Below are 22,292 nucleotides of genomic sequence, written 5' to 3'. Positions count from 1 at the left end.
GCATCATGACAGGACAACACGAGGTTACGGTCGTCCCCCGTCAACGCTATCTGTTCTTTTTCCAAGTCTGACAGATGTGGGGTAATTAATGGACTTCATTAATCAATCAAAGCTGTTGCTAAACTCTGGGTAAACCATGCAAACATGTTGTTATTTACTGTGTGGGAGGGAAATAAAGGTTTAAAGGGACAGTTCAAAAAAAGGAACAAATGGCACGGTGACTCAGTGGTTAGCACTGTCACCTCACAGCAAGAAGGTCGCTGGTTTGAGTTCTGGCTGGGCCAGTTGGCATTTCTGTGTGGAGTTTGCATGTTCTTCCTGTGTTCCCATGACTTCACAGTCTAAAAACATGCAGTCTAAGTGAACGGGATGAACTACATTGCCCGTAATTATGAGTGTGTGTGGATGTTAGAGTGTATGGGTTTTTTTCAGTACTGGGTTGCGGCTGGAAGGGCATCTGCTGTGTAAAACATACGCTGGAATAGTTGGTGGTTCATTCTGCTGTGGCGACACCTGATAATCAGGGACTAAGCCAATGGAAAATAAATGAATGAGTTACTCGTAGGACTCTTGCTGGGGGTCAGAGAGCTCTCAGATTTCATTTAAAATATCTTGATTTATGATCTGAAGATGAACAAAGGAAGAGTGAGTAATTAAGGACAATTTTCATTTTTGGCAGAACTAACCCTTTAATTCAGAGATGCTCAAACTAGGGCCCGTGGGCCCGATAATTTAAAGCAATATTTTGTAGTTATTTTTCTAATATTAAGAAATCACTCATGGAAACATTATTGTAATACAGTTAATACAGTCAATTTCTGCCCACAGCCCTCAAACAAGTTTGTTTTTTGGCCCTTCATAAGAAAAAGTTTGGGCACCCCTGCTTTAATTCAATTAATTTGAAATAATGTCTTAATCTTTTTAGTTAAAAGGTAATTTTAGGTCTGGGTTTTACATGCTCACTATTCATTTAATAAGTACTTTATATAGAGGCCCTTGCTTCAGCACACCGCTCGTCTCTCACACTGCTTTGCTGTGATCTTGATCTGCTTTTCTTCAGTCTCTTTTACAATTTACTGTGGTGAGTTTCTAGGCCATAACTTTGTGGCCAAGGATTTTCCAAAGATTTTCAATCAGGTTTAAATCAGGACCACGGGCAGGCCATTTCATTATTTTAGTGATTTCAGCTGAATGCAGAGAGAAGCTTCTGAAGAACATTTGCATAAAGTCCTTTCATGTAGATATAAAATGATAATGTAGTATTTAACAGTCTATGGTCACCATTCACTACAACTAAATTCGTCAAATAACCATGCCAGGTTTGGAATGACAAGGCAGTGTAATGGCTTAGGGCCCTATCATACACCCGGCACAATGTAGCGGAAGGCGCGGCGCAATACTTGTTTGGTAGTTTCAGCTTGGCGCAAGAGTTGTTTTGAGGCGTTGCGCTACGCTGTCTAAATAGCAAATGCATTAGCGCTCATATGTGCGTCCATAGGCGTTCTGGTCTAAAAAGGGAGGCGTTCTGAGGCGCACTGCTGGCGCGTTGCTATTTTGAGAATCTAAAATAGATTTTTCATAAGACCAAAACAAACCCGGTCTAAACTCTGGCGCAGAGTTGCGCCTCGCTTACGCACTGCTTAATACGAACAAGAGAGCAATACGCAAATATCTTTACATATGAAAAAAATTAAATATTAAGGATATATTTAGGATATCATAAGAATAGATATAGGATATAAATATAAAGGTTCAAAATATTACAAAACATATTATTTTCTAGCCTACACAAATATGAAAAATCACTGCTTTTATGTCTTCTTCATCTCGGGAGGCTTTTTCAGTTCATTCATAACAATTTGCTTTTTTATAATGTTATTATTATTAGCAGTATTATTTATTATATCCATATTTATATTTGTTTTATTAAAATAAAAGCTTAGATTTGCCCACCTGTCAGGTTTTAGACCATAAAGGGCACATCATGTGTTTTAGGATATAACTCAGGTTTTTGCGCTCATTTTGTTATTAATGTTCATTTATTCGTTTGCTGGATATTAGAACTGAATTTAGAAATAGTTTTGAAACGAATATTTGAGCTTAACAAACGCAATTAATTATTTATAGACTAATTGATGTCTGTGCGTAAAGGTTTCCCTATCCAAGAGCGAAAGTGATCCATTATCTCTCATTCTTACGCAGTAGATGCTCTGTTTAACAGTTTTCTGTTTAAAAAAAAAAAAACTGTGAACTGTTTGCTTGTGAAATGCTCAGTTTTTCGACTTAAACTTACTTTGCGCTGCGTCCTGTAAATGGCGAATGCGCTCTTGGCGCGACGCAGCTGGCTCTTAAAGGGAATGGGAGATGAGACACTAATTGGTTTATTCTAAAAACACACCTATATCTCATTAAGAAAATAAACTCAACCCTTTTAGACCATGCACCGTGGCACAAAGCAGGTTTTCCCGTCCTTAAATTAGCAAAAATGCGTTCTTACACACCCTGAAAGCGTTTGCGCCCTGTGTTTTGCGATCTGCCCATGGACCGTCAAAATAGAGCCCTTAAACTTTATTTTAACTGATATTTTTAAAAGACACACATCAGGTAGAAATCTTGCAGTTTTATTTGCATATAAACTTGGGTAAATGTCACAATGAATAAAAAAATTAAATCACAAAACATAAAAAAAGCATTTACAATACCAGAAATGACATAAAACTTTTTTTTTTTTTGTGCTCACAAGATTGCAGATCCACAATGAAATATACAACACATTTTTACAACAACTAAAAATGAAGATTGGCCTAGTGTTGTACAGCATTGTCATTTCCAGTTTCTAAACCAATGGAACGCAGAAATACTGCAAATGTATCGAACAATTGCATTTACAAAATTCACCAAATTTATCTCCTGAGGCAAAATTACATTGAAAGTTTTAGTCCATCTTAAATACCTGTCAACTACCTTTATGCATGTTAGGCATTTTCTAAACTGTAATTAGAGGAAAAAAACAAGTGCTTTCAACTTTTTACACACACTGTACCAGTCTATTTTTATGCTGAGAGGACAAAATGTTTCCTTTATGGTGTTTAATGGCCTGAAAGATAAAGATGTGCCTTCATAATGAGTAAAGAGCAAAGTCTGACTGCAACAATAAATATCAGACCCATCGACAGGATTGAAAGATGCACTTAAACCATTAAAATCCGAAATTGAATACAACACACAAGGAGTTTATGACTTTAAATAACTTTATAACAGATTTACAAAGCACACTTAATATTAAATCAGACATGGTCAAGTATTGCTGACGCTTTTAGGAGTACCGTTAATAATGCACTTTTAAGATCCTGACCAATAAAAAAAGACAAACAGAAGGCAACTGATTCAGACAAATTACAAATATGAATTCACATGTTTCAATAGTCATTCAAATGGTGCCGGCTTCAATCCGACTTTAAAAAATATTTCATTTCCATGCATTTAAATACAAGCAGTACAAAAAGACTTTTTACTTTTAATTAAGGAAGAGTTATGTAGAAAAAGTAGAGGCTTCAATGAGTCTCAGGAGTTTCCTGGGTTTGGGAGATCAAATATGATTGGTGGATTGGTGGGCTGGAAGCTCACTGTACATGTGGAAGAGTTGATGAACGTGGTGTAACCGTCTGTCATGATTCCATACCCTGAGAACCAGAAAAAATGTATATATTTGTATTTATCTCATAAAATCATCTTCATTTATTTGAAATGCAAAAACAAAACAAACAATTGCTGTGATTTTGACAGTTAATGTTTGAACATATTGGATGGAATTTTGTAAATATACATCTCGCTTTAGGTAAAACAACATCAATAATAATAATAATAATAATAATAATAATAATAATAATAATAACAAATCTAAAAACAATAAAAAAGAATAACAATTAAATAAAATGTATGAATGATAATAATGACAATAATAATAAATAAATATTAAAAACAATAAAATGTATAACAATTAAAATTGAATGTATAATGATAACAATCTTAAAAACAACAAAAATATATAAAAATACAAATTGAATGTACAATAGTTATAATATTACTCGTAGTATTAATAATATTAGCAAAAATTATGCAAAACCTTAAGATGTATTAATGGCAATTTTGGTCAAACATTAGCAGCAAAAAAAAAAAAAAAAAAAAAGTATGAACCCTGTATGTATATAAAATGTAATGCAGTAATAAGAATCTAAAAATACATTTGCTGTGTAATTTTTAAGTGTAAAAGAAATAAATATAATATTTAAAAATATATACACTGCTTAATTGTTGCCTTAATTTCTTAATATAATACAAATGTTTATATTCTTATGCTGTTCACACCAGACATGGCACATATTGTGCTATTTACGTGTAAATAGACGCATGAACATTTTGAGTTTACTTAATTGTGTCAAATTCGCTTAATCTGCGCTTCTAATTCACCTAATAATAGACGCGTATTCCAGTCATTTGTTGCTAAATGTCTAACATGGATTTTACTGTGCTTTATCTACTTTAGGAAGGCGAAAAACAATGTAGGTTCGTAGGCAGTGTGTCTGATCCACAAGATCCTTTCTCAGGTGAACCCATCTCTGTGAGTTCATCAACTCCAGAAACTAAGGGTGCTTTCACACCTGTGAATCGATTCAGTTGTTCCGAAACAGAGATTACAAATGTTACATTGTTGCTCTTTGCTCTTGGAGCGGTTTGCTTTCACACTGCAAAGTTTCTAATCGGACCAAAAGAGCTAAAACAAGTCACGTGTGAGTAAACCCTCCTCACATTGGTCAGAGTGTCAGGGTTTATTTTGCAGAGTCCCGCTCAGCTGTCAGGAGAGGTGGTGGTTTGGTGGTGTTTGACAAGGTGCGCGCGACGTGTCTGAAGAGTGAGGAGAGATGTGGTGGGGAGGGGTGAGAAGGGTGCGCGACGTAGCCTATTTGAGGACTGGGAGGGAGACGCGAGATTACCGGGAGATCATCACTCGTTTGCGGGCATCCAGAGACTTGCGAAACTTCCCGCCATACTCATAATTCTCTCTTCATATAGCCGTAAGCCTATTACATATCCATAAAACACTGTGATATAACCGTGCTCAGACCGTATCGCTTTCTCACTGCAATCGATCCGCTCCAGAGTTTGTTTTAATCGAGCCGAGACCACCTCATTCAAGTGATCTCGGAGCGATTGTTTTGGAGCGGATCCAAGAGCGATTGGTGGTTTCACATATGCCAAACGAACCGCGCTAACTGGGCAAACGAGACAGGTTACGAATAAAAAGTGTAGGTGTGAAAGCACCCTAAACTTGAATGATGAGCTGTTGTTTAGTGCAGGGGTTTTCAAACTGGGGTCCGCGGCCCCCTGGGGGGCCGCCAGATGGCGCTAGGGGGGCCGCAAAGAAATTTTAGATCAATGAGCCCACATGGATGAATTTTGTGTCCTGCATCATTCTGAAGGTTAAAATATTTTTATTATAATTTGAGCTCAAAAGTACTGTAAAAATTAAGCTTTATGCTTATGTCATTTAAATGCAGTTGACACTTTCGTGACACAGGAAAAGAAGCGCAGCGGCCCGCCTCCGTGGACGGGGACTTTTATTGAATAAGCGCTTCTGGCCAGGCGCTTCCTGACTGTGATTTTTGGCGCTTGTCTGCTGCACCTGACGGCGTTTACCTTTCACTTACGCTTACCTCTTTTACGCTAAACAACTAAATGAATGCTCAGGTTTGACTGACTATATTTCAGTTAAAATACATGATCAATAAGAACATTATCGGTGGCTGAAAGCACTACCCTGTTTATGGCTTGCGTTCCTAAGTAACCGAGGTGCTGCGGAGTACGCACCTCTCTGCGCAGGCTTCACTCATAGGGAACAAATAGCATTTTTACATTTTTTTCACGGCACAACATTGCACCTCGTCCACAGCGCGACAGGCTTTTACACTTTGCATTGTACAAATATCAGACGGTCCTCTTTGCAGCATGGCAAACAAACATATTAAAATTGTAAAGCAAAAAGTGCTGCAATAACAATGAATGGAGCTGTCATCACATCAGCGAGTTCTCAGTTTCACTCCTGTTACACTAATGACAGCTGGATGAGCTCTGCAGTGGACCTCTTACTCACATTGGTTCATAACTGGATGATTAAAAAAACTAAATTGTATACACACTGAATAAAATCCACTATAGCCTTTAAAAATTATAATGTATCTGTTTATGTTATGTTATAGGGCTAATAATTATTAAATATTAAAATGTATTAGTGCTCTGTATTTAATGGAGCTCAACATACCTGATCAAATTTTAATACTCTGAATATAAATGCATTTTTGTTCAACTTTTCCCCATATTTGTTTGTGTAACTAATTTAAATGTAATGTTCAGTATTATTATTAATAGAACAAACTGGTATGAACATTTTAAAGTCAGCAAAGCTTCTAAAAATATGCAAAGTAAAACTTGTGGCTCTTTAAACTTGAATACCCAATTCTAGATTGCATTTAGGAAATTATTTTTTTATCAGTGTAAGTCAGGATTGTTGACCTGAGTAAATTATGATGTGCACAAAAAAAAATAAATAAAAATAAACAAAACACACAGCCTCCATTGTAGTATTGCTAGTTACAACAGTACAGTTAACTGTTAACAGGCTGATGAATGACAAAACTCTTTAAAACTTTAAAGCTTTAAATCTTTAGATACATTTAGACTCTCAGCTGTAAGGGTAAATACAGAAGAGTCTAGCTGTGCATAGGCTGAAAAAAAGCATAAAAATGGCATAAAAACTGTGTAAAGTGACGACTTGTACACAAAATATGGCTTGATGGAATAATCCAGTGAGAGCAGACCACAATGAGTACTGCGCATCAAGATTTGATCAATAGATTGAAGCACTAAAACCATGTCAACTTAACTAACATCTTACAAAAATTCATCCAGATAATGAATAATAATAAATTATTGAATAATATATAATAATATAAATGTATTGAATAATACAATAAAAAAAATTAAGTACATTTGTTAATTTGAGGGGGTGGCGTCATTTTTATTTTTGGGGGGTCCCCAAAAGAATTTGCCCTACACAAAGGGGCCCTCAGCTGAAAAAGTTTGAAAACCCCTGGTCTAGTGTCAGCAGTAGGATTTCTCCTTAGGACACCGACTGCAGACACTACCTCATAATCAAGCCCCTTCAAGAGCAAGCTCCTGAATGGTTAATGTGACATGAGTCTGTACTAAAGTTCAGATTTTCCAACTTAAGCGAATCAAATGAGCAAAACATTCAATTCGTGCGAATCGCACCGCAGGATGTCTATTTACATCTTTGCATTGACTTAACATGTAAATCAGTCACGATTGATGTTTTATCTGCATCTAGATGTGCACGCACCATTAAAACCTTATCTGATAACACATGTTATTATTTTTGTTTAAATTAATTGAATCGCTTTACAGTATGTTCTACAAATATGCTAAATTTATAAATTAATTTAGCCCTCACCTTCATGGATTCCTCCATATGCATGAAGTTTGGGTCGGACCCTCTTCTGTACAGTGTTGAGTAGCTCCACACAGCCCACTCTCTGCAGTTCTTTAGGCACCCAGTCTCTGAACCCTGGACAAAGTCCAACATCACTGCCTTAGTGGCGTATCATCACATTTATGATGACGTGAAAATACAACAATCCATCTGCAGACACAAACTGATGTCTACATGCTCTCCATCTACAGTTACGTTCACTGCTTACCCAGCGGAGGCCCGTGTGTCATAAGAATATCCACGTCTTCGGGGATCTGGTTCCACTTATCCAGGAGAGACTGGCCACGAGGTAAGTTAAAGCCCCATCCATTAAACCACGGGGTCCTGTGAGAGCAGACAAGCACATTTTACACACTTCATAAATGTCCAAATCATCATACACAAGCCTGCAAGCTGTTCTCGCGCACATACTGCAAAGTCAACTGTATTTAAAAAAATCATTTTTCAAGTAGACAAGTTGCTAGACTGTATGAATCTGCAGCTAACTTTTTATACAAGAAGCAGTTTGCCACAAATAGTCTTTTCAACCACGTAGTAGATTTTATGCATTAAGAGAAAAAAAAAACAGTTCTAATTAGGGATGTAACGGTATCAGAATTTCACGGTACGGTAATACCTCGGTATGAATGTCACGGTACGGTATTTATTGAATCATTTACAGGAAAAAACAAAACTTATGAAAATACTCCAAAAAAGTGCCAAAAGTGTCAATGACATACAAATTAGCCATCTATCTGTAAGCTTTGAAACAGGAACTTCAATTTTAATAACAAAAAAAATATTAAACCATGTAAAAAATAAAGTTTCAATTTAGTATTGTTGAAAACTCACCACATTCAACATTTAATCACACTCAGCCCATCTACCCAGATGAGAGCTCTGCTAGTCGGACTTCTCATCAAGCATCTCCCGCTGGATCTAATCTCACTATATTTATTAAACGGGATATTTCATTTATCTTGTTGTCTTTATCTAACAACATATTCCCTGACTTTGGTCATTGGAATCTATTACTTGTTCTCAGGTAACGTGTTTTGGCTGAGCGCAAAGATAAGTTAATGATTAATGTAACCACGTACATTCTGTATATTGACTGATCGCTTGCCTTTATTTGCTATAATGTATAAACTTATTGTATGTTATACTTTTAAAATGGCCATTATCGATTATTAAAACTGATACTCAGCAAAAGAGAGGCTGTGTTTCGTATTTTCACTGAAATTGAAAGGAGGCAGTTGTTATCGGCTCCGTTTTGTTATAAATATCCACACAGTGAAGATGACGCTCATCTTATGCAGCATGACGCCTCAACATGTCTGCTGTCTAAGTTGCTAATATTAAAATGAAAATAGGCAGTTCCTTAAATCATGTTTACATTTTATTGTTGATAAAGTGAAACAACAAAGCCAGGGTGATGTGAATGAAGTTATAAAGTACACTGTTCCCTTTGAAGATTTACCCGTGTCCTCGGTATAGTCTGCTTTTCCATATCAAACTGAGAAGAAGAGACTGCAGCCTTGATCAAACTTGCGAAGTCTGAACTTACAAGGAGAGGATGCAGGACTGAACTGTGCGTGTTAGGCTACTTAATATTCAGGAAAAGCCCCAATCAGAGAGGCGAACGTCTGCAGCCCCGCCTCTGTTTTCAGATGTCTCCGTTTTCCATTATCCACACTGAGACATTATCCACACATTTCGAAACGCTCCGTTTTCGGCGCTCGAGAACTCCGGCGTAGTGTGGACGGTTGGCGTAACGTAGCAAAACTTATGCGTTTTCAAACTAAAACGCATTATTGTAAACGGGGCCTTAGAGTTTTCCAGCTCTTTTCATCCCCGCTTCTAGCAGCACACTCCATTTCCGCATTACTGGATCTGTAGCGACAACAGACCGCAAGGGATGATGGTCAAGCATGGGCTGATGGGTATTGTAGTTTTCGCTACCTCCCGTTCGCTTCATTCGCCTAAGCAAATTTTCTCAGAAGACCTATAGTTTTACCGAGTCATGCGACTTCGGTAATATCGAAAAAAATTAATATTGCGGTATGACGGTATTTACAATACCGTTACATCCCTAGTTCTAATATAAACACTGGCCATTGAGTATGTTTATATGGACACCAAGAATCCAATTTTAATATGATTAAGACAATACTCTGATTAAGAGTCTACAATGTAAACAGCAATTTCTGATTAATTTAATTTGATTAAGGTCATAATTGAACTGCACAGAAATCAGATTAAGACGTGGAGTATACCAATTTTAGTCGCAGTATTGAAGTGCAGTACAGACATGTAAACACCGCAATCAAACTATTACCATCATGTAGGACTTTTCACCACATTTTGTTACAGGATAGTCCATACACACATGGCAGTTTGATATTATTTTCTGAACTATCGAGTCAGTGACGGACCACAGGCACCTGCATCTGAGGCTTTTTTTCTCCAATTCCATGTGCAGTATGAAATTCCATTAAAACAACACTCCTCCAGCAGTTCATACTCGCATCCAATATCTCATTTGTCACGGGGGCATGCATGAAATGTTCCCGAATGAAAGTAAAAGTGCCAATTAAAGTTAAAAATGAAACACCCGAAATTACATGAAAGTCCGGAGGAAATGTGGATCGTGCGATGATGCAATGACTTTAATTGAATTATGTGCTATAACATGTAAAACGGGATCATGAAAGGACCATCCAGAAAGCAACTCATGTAAACACCTTAATTATGTTATTGTCCTATTCAGATTAAGGCAAATAATTAATAATAATTAGTAATAATTGATTACTGATGTTGATTACTGTAGTCAATGTCTATGATGATTAAAGTAGATTAAATCACTCTAGAAATAAACCTACATAGCATTTGATGTTTCAAATGTTATGTGCACAGTACATAGATGCTTAATCCTGTTTTGCACACGCAGTTTGGTAATTTACAAAACTGACAACGACTGCATTCAAACAAGAGTGATAACCACATTTACAAAGAATTTACACAAAAATTATAAGCCCAGAGTCTGCTGGTCAGCAAACCAACATTTAGCACAACTGCGTTGCAGGCATCCTGAACTCTTACATGTAAACAATCTGAACATATGGACCTTTACCAACCCCATGTCTCCTCTTTCTCCTAACTTAACTTGCTGTCAATATATACTGTCCTATAAGAATGCACAATATATAGACAAATTATTGTTATCACGATAATAGTATATGCAATATCCAAATCACAGAGGAGCACAAAAAGATAATTTTATGTGTCAAGCATTTGTGTGCCAAATGCATAGGCTATTTATTCAAATCTGGCCAATCAGATCTTATTGCCAGTAGTTCCTGTTAGATGAACCGAGAGCTGAAAATACAACCTAATGCTGGAAGATAAGAGAGGAAAACAGCCAGTCAGAATCTGAATTTCCGCAGAGGCTTTCAGTCATTCGTGGTGTTTTAGGGCCTACTCACACTATGCTTTCCGAACTGAGCCCAGGCCCGTTTCCCAGATCGTTTGAGAAGTGTGAGTGTGTTGAATTGGGCTCAGAGAGGTTCACTTGGGCTTTGGCGGTGAGTGCAAAACGCACCAAAGCCTGAAACTGAAAGCGAGACATAACTTTTAACGCACTGTTACATATAGATTTATTAATTATTCTTACTGTTCAGTGAACATAAACTGTCATAGATTATTAAAGACTCAAACCCCTCACTGCACGACAGCTGCGCACCTTCAAGAACCTCCTAATTCCTGCAGCACGTGGACTTTATGGTTGTTTATGAGCGCCAAAAGTGGCAGATCTGTTCGGCGAAATATTTGACTGCATGTCACCGCATCCCAAGCAATATAATTAAAGAAATGTCCACTGTGCTGAGCGAGAGTGCTTCCTGAACAGCGCAGCATCGATGACGTAATTGTGCCCTGGCCTGAATGTACTGTGATTGCGGGCCGTCCGGGGAGACAAGCGTGCTTTGGCACGGTTCAAGGCAACTGTACATAGTGTGAGTATGGCCTTGAAGTCTAAGGGCCCTATCATACACCCCAGGTTTTAGACCGCATGGGGCATAGCATGTGTATTTGGATATAACTCGTTTTTGGACCACACTTATATAATTATATTAATTATATTATTATATAATTATATTATTGTTCATTTATTTGTTTGCTTGTAATTGGAACTGAATTTAGAAATAGTTTTGAAACAAATCTTTGTGCTTAATAAACAAAATTAATTATGTAGACTAATGGATGTCTGTGCATACATGTTTCCCTATCCACAAGAGTGAAAGTAAAGAATGAGGAGGCTCATCTCCTGATTATAGCACTGCAGATGCTCTGTTTAACTGTTTTCTCTCTAGTGAAGTGATTAGTTTTTCCACTTACAAAGTCCGCCATGTAAATAGCAAATGCGCTATGGCGCGACAACTGATTCTTAAAGGGAATGGGATATGAGACTGATTGGTTTATTCCCAAAACACACCTATAACTCAAGAGATAAAGCTCAACCCTGTTAGACCATGCACCGTGGCGCAAAGCGGATTATTCTGTCCTTGAAAAAGCAAAAGTGGATTCTGACACGCCCTTAATGCTTTTGGGTCCTGCACTTTGAACTTTGGCATGGATCATCAAAATAGAGCCCTAAATGTTTGCACCTTGACATTAAAAAAAAAAAATAGCTCAGGAAAGTATAATACTTTAGTATGATCATCATTGCATAAATAAATGATTTTTTAATAAAATAGAGTTTTGCAAGTTAGTTATATCATAAGCAATCGCAATACACAACAACATTGTATATTTTCCCAGTATTGTGCAGCCCTACAGTAAAATAAATCTGTACAATTAAAAATAAAACAATTGTACTCAGGAACTCAGTCTTTACAGTGGTCATTTAGCCAAAGCTCTTGAAATGGACATTTGACTTACAGTAGGTGACTGTCAGCTGACGAGCGGTAAAAAAATAAAATTATGCTGAAAAACTATAGTGATGGGCAAAATGTGTGAACGTGATTAAAAAAACATAATACAGTGTAGAAAATATATTTTTACAGTATTTTGCCAAATTGTTGTAAAAACTGTCACTTGCTAGAAATGACCCTTTTTGCTTGGTAGCACCCGTTCTCCTAACTTCAAAAATTTAGCTGCACCAGACAAAATTTAGTTGCACCCACCAATCATGTGCACCATTACTACAAGTTTTATATTAATGTATTTATCACATTTGAAATCAACAGTATTCAAACTAACAAGCAAAAAAAATCTGCATGCACCCACTGGCCTTGCAAGCAGTGCTTGAATGAGATAAACGATACTGAGGTAACAATAATAACTGTGTGTTCTCACAGAGGTTATTGACATATAGCTTTTTTTTCAAATTTGCATATGTAATCTTAATAGCAATAACCTACAATATTACTTTAATATCCGTGAATGCAAGCTCTTTTGCAATGGTGAACGCAGTGCCAGTCGCACAACTGACAGCATCGTGACGATTATATGAAGGATTAAATAACGTCAAAACATCTCATGCTTAAAAGATGTAGATGTGGCAATTGACAAACACTGTTACCTGAAAGCTTTACGGTGAATGGCTTTAGTCATTTTCATAGCAGACTTTAACTCACAGGAAATCTTTTATCCACTCTTTGAAAAGTGTAAATGGTGGATTAACAATCACTAAGAAACACTAATAAGATGTGCCTTATTTGTATCTTTAGGTGGTTTCTAAAACAAAATCTGTCCGTATTATTTTCATTCTCTCAAATCCAGACCTTTACATTTTTATGACTAGCTCCCTGTCATCTGAACTGAGTGATTGACAGCTAATATTAACCAACCCATTCGCGTTCTGTTCTAGAGCGGTGGGCCAATATGAAGCGCTTGAAGGCGGGGTAAGCATTGCGGGATGTGTTTACTGCGGCAAGTTGACATTCCTGAGCACTGCGTTTGGCTTTTTTTGGTGCAAAGATGCACGGCAACCATTTTATGCACTCGCACAAATTCTTCCAAATATATTTTGAGGTTGCAAAGATCAGGTGCATATGCCACCATAACACAATTTCAAGCCCTGCGTACAGTTGTTGTTGTGGTTACAAGTGAATACATTCATTCTTGGCCCAGAGTTTTAGGTGGCAACAAGTGAAACAGATTTTAGTTCATAATTAAGAGAGCTGATGGGAAAGGTGACTATCAAAATCTACCCATCAACCAATATACTGTACAGACAGTACAGTTTTTTTTTTCCTTTCCAAAGAAAAAAAAAAGCAAAGGGAAAAAAAAAGTCTAAAAAAAATGCCTCAGAGTTTTGCAGTATCAGATTTGAGGCCACGGCACAACTCAGGCTATTCATTTCAGCCTCCATCAGGGCGTCCGGCGGTTCGCAGTGGAGCAGAGGTCATCTGCAGAGGAGGCAGATTGATCAAGCTGTCAGCACCAATGAGCAGAAGCATGTTAATAAGAGTTTTATTTCCCCTCCGGGACGGGCCTGCTGACAGCCTGCGGTAACCCGGGCCAGACCTTTATTTACCACTGTCTGATAAGGGCCAAGTGTCTGGCCCCAGCTAGACAAGGCTACACAAGGCCAGGGCTAAATGCAGGCCTTGGTTGAGAGGGCAGGATCTGACCCCGTGCTGATAAACAGAGCTGGGTGATGGATGGAGACAGTGCAGACGAATGAGAGCTTGAAGCATTGCGGAGAGCGCTACAGTACATCTGCAACTGCTCAACGCTGCTTCAGAAACCACACTAAAGAGCAGGAATTCAAAACAGCTTGACATGGTGAAAACGGCTAACTAAAATAGTAGTGATTATATTATTTTTAAGTGTTCACGGTTGTTACAAGACTTTAATGGTCTATAAATGTGCAGTTTTACCAGCGTAGTTTTTGGGGCAAGGCATAGATTCCTAAATTCTTCTGTACTGCCATTTTTTTTTCTATCTTTCCAAAAATACCTTTTTTATTTCTTAAGATTGTTCTCAAGAATATTCTTTAAAAATGTCATGTAGTTTCAAATGAGTTTCTGTTTATCTATTGAATATTTTATCTATTTTTTTATTTTTTATGAAAGTCAGTGGCTGCCGGGTTTAACTTTCTTCAAAATATTTTCTTTGTGTTTAACAGAAGAAGGAAACATATTTGAAACAAGAGGCGGAAATATAAATGGCAGTTTTCATTTTTGTCTGAATGATTACTTCTACCTTAAATCTTCAAAGGTTTTTTTCCACAAGTGCCTAATTTAGTTGTTTATCTTTACGATTCCTTTATCCAAAGTGCACCGACACACGAACTACCCATGAAGCACTTTTTTTTTTATTCTGGATTTGTTAACGACTGCGTTATTTGAACTATTAAGAGGTCCTTTATAAAGATATAGTCATATTAGTAAAACAAATGCTAGCAACATTTTTGAGTTAAAAAAAAACTAAAATCTTACAGTTTTCTTTATGTCAGCTTGGTTAAATAAAAACTTCAGCGAATCTCTGTCTGGATGAAATAGTTTTGCCCAGACTAAAGGCAGAAGGCCTGGACTCAATCACATCTGATATGTAATGCAACTAATCACCTTTTTGTTCAGCATCATGCATATGGCCATGAAAAACTATGACCTATATCCCTACAATAAAAGACCACTGAATGTGGTCACCTTCCTGCACAGTTCAGCTCCAACCCTGATCAAACGTAACTAAACCAACTAATAGGACCTGAAGGAGCACTTGATAACTAAAGACGGGTGCGTCTGATCAAGGTTGCAGCTAAACTCTGTACCCTTGGTTTATACCTTTACTTTCACATACTTTTGAAAATAGAAAATTTTGTTTTACCTGACAAGTGCTCAGTTATAATTAAGGGATTTGGCATCACAAGGTGTTGTTTTCTTGTGGACCATTAAAGAAGCGTCAATGATCAGTACTATAATTCAACCAAACAACTGACTACTTCAAAACCTGAATGTTTATTTATTTCATATATTTGTCTTTCTACGCTGCAGTAATTTGGCTGCATTGCTCAAATATTTGCATGCGATATGGTTTATTAGATTGTCAGACATATTTGCAGGATTGAATCCCTCAGTGGTGAGTGACAAATACTGGGATCATGGTACTAAATGCTGCTTTGTTTATGTTTGTCTTTCTGTGTCGGAAGTTTGGTTTCCCTTTGTGGAATGAGAAAACAGACTATTGACCCTGCTAGCACAACACACAAGGCAACAACACAGTTGGGTTTTGATTTTCACTAGATTTTTTGGCATTGGCGTGGTGTCGATTCCATCCATAATATCAAGCTGAATTAGCTGGCTAGCCACAAAGTTTCAGTTTAGTGTGCACCAATTTTTGGTTTAGGTAACATGGAGAAAACTCAACTTTAATCACTCCTTATTCCCATTGTGTTATGAAGCAGCTGGGCTGAGCTACCTTGACGGAACCTATACACAGAATTGGTTCAAACTAAACTGAAACTTAACTGGCTAGCCAGCTAATCTGGCTTCAATGTATGGTTGTCACAATGTTATAAATTTAGGCAACGATACTTTACCAGCGGATCACGATACTGTATTAATTCACAACTCAAATTTATGAAATAAAGCAAATTGTCACAAATACTATATTTTATGTTGTAATACTATAACTCATAATTATTTGTACAGATATTCTGTTTTATTTGTATATACTGTGACTGTTGTGTTGTTATCGCAATAATAAATAAAAAAATTATTGACCACACCATATATGATCTGTCAAGCACTGCAGAAAACTACGACCCGTCTGAATCGATGGCTCTGTTTTCAGCTCAGCCCTGCCTGCGCTTGGCTAATCTTACCGACTGCCGGCTGCAACCGTGGCTCAGGTCGAATGCACCTGTGATCGCGCATGTGTGCTGCGAGACATATTTCAAGAGACCATTAAACGGGCCCATGCACATGCGATGGTTTACAAGCACGCAGGCTATCTTTTCATCGCATCTAGGTTCAGCTGCATGCACAATTATCCTCTTGCAGTTCTCCGTGTGTGCTTCGTTCTTTTTGGCATAGATTTGTCGTCAAGCTGATCACAGTTCATTCACTCACTTATGCTCCATCTTTCCATTATAGTCAGCTGAGTTCAAAATATGCCATTCTTTTATTTTTGGTTATGCATTTACCAAGAAGACATTGTTCAACATTATGTATATTTCACTTTTGTTTAAGTGTTTGTGTTTAGGCCTTGGAAAAATAGTGACTTTTGACGCAAATCACTTCACCTCGAATGTTATTTGTTTTTCCGTTTATTTTGTAGATAACAGACCAACAAAACAAAAACATTACAAATTAATATACAAATTATAGCAAATGAAACTCGTTACAAGAAGATATTTTTTCAAACAAATATGAAAGTGAAAAAATATTGTTTTCTTAGTGTTTAGCTGTTGCTATTTTTGGTTTTACTCATCTATTGTATTTTTTTTCAGTGTTATCAGGTAAGAATCCAAAGTCATTTCAAATGTGACTTTAGTGAGTTGTTCTTTTTGGGATTGTCGCACGGTAGTTGTAGCTACATAATTTTCACAGGATAAAAATTAACTGATTCAGATGAGTGTAAGTGTCAGAAAATCTGCACAAATTTGGCACAGTTTTGCAGCCTTAATGCGAACTGTAAAATTAAATTAAAATAAAGTGATCTACTGATTAATTTGCCAGCACAAATGTGTGAGCATTTTAGTGACTTTTCCACATGCAACATTAACCATTGTAGAACCGTTAATGACAATACTACCATTAAAAAACTGGCAGTATTTTGGAGCCATAGTATTACGGTGCTACTAAAGTACCGGTTAACCGTGCAACCCTACTTCAAGGTACAGGACCCTGGTGTTTTAATCAATCACTTTGGATTTATAGGATTTACAGTGTAGGGCAGGATCTATAGGTGGGTGTATGCAAGAGCTTTTTCTAGTCTTTCAATCTAATATTCTGAATTAAACTTGCCTAAATTACATATTAATGTGAAAGGAGACAATGCGGAGAACTGCAACTTTTGTTTCTGCTCTGCTCAAAACTAAGGATAAATAAGCGTGTGTTAGAATCAGGACTGCTAGGGGAATTCTTTTTGTTTTTGTCTTTCAAATTCACGATTTCAGGTAGAAAAGCGTAAATCTTATCAGGCTAACGTGGTTCAACAACACATCCCAATATGTTTCAAAATTAAGCCGTACCCACACTAGGTACAGTTGCCTCGAACCGGGCCAAAGCATGCTTGTACCCCCTCCCGTGTCCCCCGACGGCCCACACTCACACCACAAACGGGCTTTGGCACGCTTACGTCATCGCTGCTGCGCTGTTCAGTGAGAAGCGCTCTCTCACTCAGCAGCACAGTGGAGATTTCTCTAGTTATATGGTTTCAGTCGTTTGATATGCCGTCAAATATTTCGCCAAACAGTCCTTAGGGATGCGGCGACACGCAGTCAGGTATTTCGCCGAACAGATCCGCCACTTTTGGCGCTCATAAACAATCATAAAGCCCTCGTGCTGCAGGAATGAGGAGGTCTGCTGAAGGCGCGCAGCTGTCGTGCAGTGAGGGGTTTGCGTCTTTAATAAACTACAGCAGTTTGCGTTCACTGAACAGTAAGAATTATTAATAAATCCATATGAAACAGTGCCTTAAAAGTCACGTCTCGCTTTCAGTTTCGGGCTCAAGTGAACCAGGCTCAGGCACACCTCTTCCAACCGGGCCAGGGCCGGCCAAGTGAACCGTGCTTGAGCCCGATTCAGCGCACTCACACTTCTCAAACGATCCGGGAAACGGGCCTGGGCACGATAGGGATGGCATAGTGTGAGTAGGCCCTTAGTCCAATAGGCACAAAGTAGGCAATCTTTTGTGACAGTTGACAATTGACTTGGATCACATGAGCGTTTACACTGCAAAAGCAATGCTGTGAACATACTGTTAAAGTATCATCACGGAGGATGAAATAACAAATACTAAGTATCTGAGATGTAACAGCTTATAGCATTAATGAGCCTTAAAGGACTCAATGTTACCTGTACTCGCACGCATACATATATGTATGAGCACACATGCCCGGTTATCCAGAGGTCATTTTACAACGAGCACTTGACAAAGCCGGAGCCTCTGAGAGACACAAGGTTAAGACTAGAGGGGGAAAAGGTTTTCACAGCATGTTCTCTGAGACCTGAGGCCTGGATCTTCTTTTTTTCATTCACTGAATTATGTTGAAATAGATGAGGGACCAGGGCCCAGACGTCTATACCACCTCAGAATAACAATAGAAAGAGCCCTGGAGCGGAGTATTGAAAACCAATTACAAAGAGAATGAGGGAAAAAAAGAGAAGGTTTTAGAGTGAAAAATGGAAACGCAGGAGTCTGTCGCTTTAAAATAACAGCCAGTTAAACTAGGAGACCCAGTTAAAACTTGCAAAAAAACAAGGTCTGTCGAAGAGCATTGACATCTTCCAAATATGTTTTTAAACATACATGATACAACACAACCAGATACAAGAGATAAAATATTTATATTTGCATAATGCTTTCTTTAAAAAAAAAAAAAAGTGTATTCCAAAAAAATATTAAAAAGAACGATCTCACCGTTTTTATCAAAGAGGAAAAAGTTCTTCAAAATCATCATTAATTTTAAATTTAGGATAGACTAAATACCCAAAGGTAAAAAATATTCAATAAATCTGCGAATGTAGTATCAAATGTAAAACAATGAATAAAAAGGGCTGATTTTAATCTATAAATACAACAATCTTGGCATAATTCAATTCATATGGGTGCAAAAAGAAAGCCCAAATGCGAAGCCAAGCATAGAGCACCAGTGATGAAAATAGCGAGCACTTATTATGCTTATTACAGTAATCTGCTGGCAGCACAAAAAGAAGATTTTTCATCAAACTAATCAGCTAGTCCTCAAAATGGACCACCATTTTGCCTTTACGAATATGCCAGACTAGAGCTTTCTCTTAAGAAAAAAAGATGATTTTAAGAACATATTTGAAATCTACACTTAATGAAATTCTTACAAACTTCATGGGCTGCATGATGAAATTAATAGCTCTGTTTGGAAAGAATTCATAATGTTAGACTAAATGTGATAATTTTGTAGGGGGGTACATCTGGATAAAATATAATAAACCAATCACAAGCATTGATATGCAATAGAGCAAAGATTCAAATTAAATCAAACAAAATTTATGGTTGTCTGGGAGTCTAGCAGTATTCAGGCACAAACTGAAAAATGAAATGTAAAACAACACAGTATAGTGTATCTTCATCGTATATGCACAAAAATAAAATTCATCTTTCTCAAAGGTTCTTGTATCCTAACTATTTACAGTAGCTTGAAATGCTCACAGGGTCGCATGCAGATGATAAACTAAATGATAAACTTATGGTTAAAATTTGCAATGACTCAACAAATCATGCATGGCTTGAACTGTAGTTCCTGTTCAACTTTAATATCATATTCCTGTGTAATCCTGTGATGTGGCTATAGCAGATACATACATTGCGATATCGATGCTAAAACAATATATTGTGCAGCCCTACTTCAAACTGTTATTTATGAACACTTCTGAATTTCAGTTTCCAATCAACCATCTAAAATAATTGGCAAATGGACTATATGCACAGCTAGTGTTCTTCAGCCATTGATGAAGTTTTGATGAAAGCTTTATGTGACTATTTTCAATGTCCTAAGGGGAAAAATACATTTCCATATTTTAAAGACATGGCGTGGAAAAATATAATTTAATGCAGTGCTTCCATCTCAGCCAGACAGTGAAGATCGTGCGGACCACTTTGGACCAATCAGATTTATTGTGGGAGGAGCTAAGCCTGATTTGTAATCGACATGTTCGCTAGGTGCATGCGCAAAATGTGACGTACAAAATGTGCGCACAACATGATTTCAGCTGACTCGAGCGAAGTTTCATTCAAGTTGAATCTGAAACACTTTTTTTGATTTTGTCTGAAACAGGTACTCCTGCACAGACATCTTTATGATCCGGCCATGCATGATCATAGAGATAACCAGATGACCAGATGACCAATAATTCTTGGATAGAAATTGCAACGGCAGTGGGAAAGGAGGAATGTTTTTGTTAAAAAGTTTAGAAAAACTTGGGGGATAAGTTTGTTAAAACCAAAAAGGGAGGCCTTGGCAAAAGTGGAGACCCAGGTCGTTTTAATAAACAATTACAGAATGTTTTTCCACCATTCATAGGTTTTACACTGATGTATATATTACAATTGTGAATTTTAAAACATTTTATAGCCACAAAACTAAAATGAAGTAACAAAATTAATTTTTTGATAACTGGAAAATAATATTTGAATCTATCGGTTTATAATACACTGATGCCCTGTTTTTCTAGGCTTTATTGGTAATAATGGGCATGAATGTTGGACCATTATTGCCTTGGCAGAGACACAAACTAGCCAGATATTAATGTGTGAATTGTGGAGTAGGCTTAATCTAAAAAAAAATAAATAAATAAAAAGTGCGAATTTTTTAGTAAGTGTGCTTTTTATGACTTTTATTCTTGCCATGAAAAAAAATATATATATATATATATATATATATATATACACACATAAATATTTGTCGAGATGGATCCCTCCTATTTAACTTTAATAGGTGGAATTGTCCGAGATATGAACTAAAGCAATGCATCAAAGTTTGATTTAAAAAAATCTTGAATGGTTATAAAAATCTTTATAATCGTTAAAAAAATAAAAGAAGTTTAAAAATGTTAGTTTAAAAAGAAGTTTTAGTTTAAAAATCTTGAACGTATTCATGATATAACGTTTCACTACTTCTTTGTTGTTTAGCACTCTTTAGTGTGTTTAATAAAGGACGATGGCTGTATAGTGCTGTCACTGTACAGCCATCGTCCTTCATTAAACACAATATAATTTGTATTTGCGTCACAGCTGGTCTTCTAAAAATAGTATTTATTTTATTGCATCTTCTGTAAGTGTAGTATTTTTCATACATGATTATATTATACACTTTTATGCTTTAATATTTGCTGTTTTCACTCTTTAATATAAGCATTTGTGTTTTGCTAAGCTATTTATTTGATAAATTTTAATATTCATGTTTAGCTTTGTTTTTAATTCAGTTTCACTCATTTTAGTATCAGCTTCAGTTAAAAATAATAATTATAATATAACTGAGCTGACTGTGTTACAGCTGGTCTCCACTGGTTAACATCGCTTACCACCAAATAATAATTAATTTAAGTTTAAGTACAAAGATGTGAGCAAATATTCAAAAACAATCTGTCACTTTACTGCTATTGTCCTTCATTAAACGCACCAAAGAGTGCAGTCTCTTCTTCGACACTGAACGTCCATCATCACAGTCTGGTCTGGTATTATCCGCTGTTTGCCTATCCATTATCGCGTCTTCATAGATTGTAGAGAATGGAGTTGATAGAGGATGAAATAGAGGCTGAAGTCAGGAAATGGCTGCTGAGGTCTCAGTCTGTATGTTGGGTAGTCGGGCTTGTCTTGTGGATGATTGATGGGAAGGCAAATAAAGGCAAGTGGTTGCTTTCGAACACTGTGCAGCAGGCCGGTACTCTTGGGTACAATCTCTCAAACCCTGTTAGTTTTCCTGCAAACATACTCAGGGACGTCTGCTTTAACTCGCACATAAACGTCATGGTCTAAGTCAGGCTTTGGTCTGAACATCAAGCTAGTGGTCATTAAGATGTCATTACATCTTGATTCG

At 37.0% G+C, this 22,292-nt stretch overlaps 1 protein-coding gene and 1 long non-coding RNA gene across 7 annotated transcripts in view; one reads left to right on the top strand and one right to left on the bottom strand.

The window, feature by feature from the left end:
* Nucleotides 1-22,292, top strand: part of LOC137489337 (uncharacterized) — a 62,994-nt gene that overhangs the window by 39,750 nt on the left and 952 nt on the right. For 2 of the 4 annotated variants that reach the window (XR_012400335.1, XR_012400336.1), the window contains one exon: nucleotides 7,759-7,856. This is a non-coding gene — a long non-coding RNA (uncharacterized lncRNA). Of the gene's footprint in view, nucleotides 1-7,758; nucleotides 7,857-20,531; nucleotides 21,102-22,292 lie in introns of those variants that run through there. The other 2 variants (XR_012400333.1, XR_012400334.1) reach the window with 2 other exon arrangements.
* Nucleotides 2,606-22,292, bottom strand: part of mpped2 (metallophosphoesterase domain containing 2b) — a 44,187-nt gene continuing 24,500 nt past the window's right edge. For all 3 annotated transcript variants that reach the window (NM_200042.2, XM_005174308.5, XM_073941820.1), the window contains exons 5-7: nucleotides 7,776-7,891; nucleotides 7,529-7,642; nucleotides 2,606-3,683 (exon numbers count right to left, since the gene is read on the bottom strand). In NM_200042.2, the coding sequence (NP_956336.1) occupies nucleotides 3,565-3,683; nucleotides 7,529-7,642; nucleotides 7,776-7,891 (349 nt within the window). In that variant the 3' untranslated portion in view covers nucleotides 2,606-3,564. The remainder of the gene's footprint in view (nucleotides 3,684-7,528; nucleotides 7,643-7,775; nucleotides 7,892-22,292) is intronic.

The sequence above is a fragment of the Danio rerio genome, chromosome 25 (assembly GCF_049306965.1).
Source record: "Danio rerio strain Tuebingen ecotype United States chromosome 25, GRCz12tu, whole genome shotgun sequence".
Taxonomy (NCBI): Eukaryota; Metazoa; Chordata; class Actinopteri; order Cypriniformes; family Danionidae; genus Danio; species Danio rerio.
The sequence above is the reverse complement of the archived record's forward strand: the minus strand, read 5'-3'. Positions and strand labels throughout refer to the sequence as shown.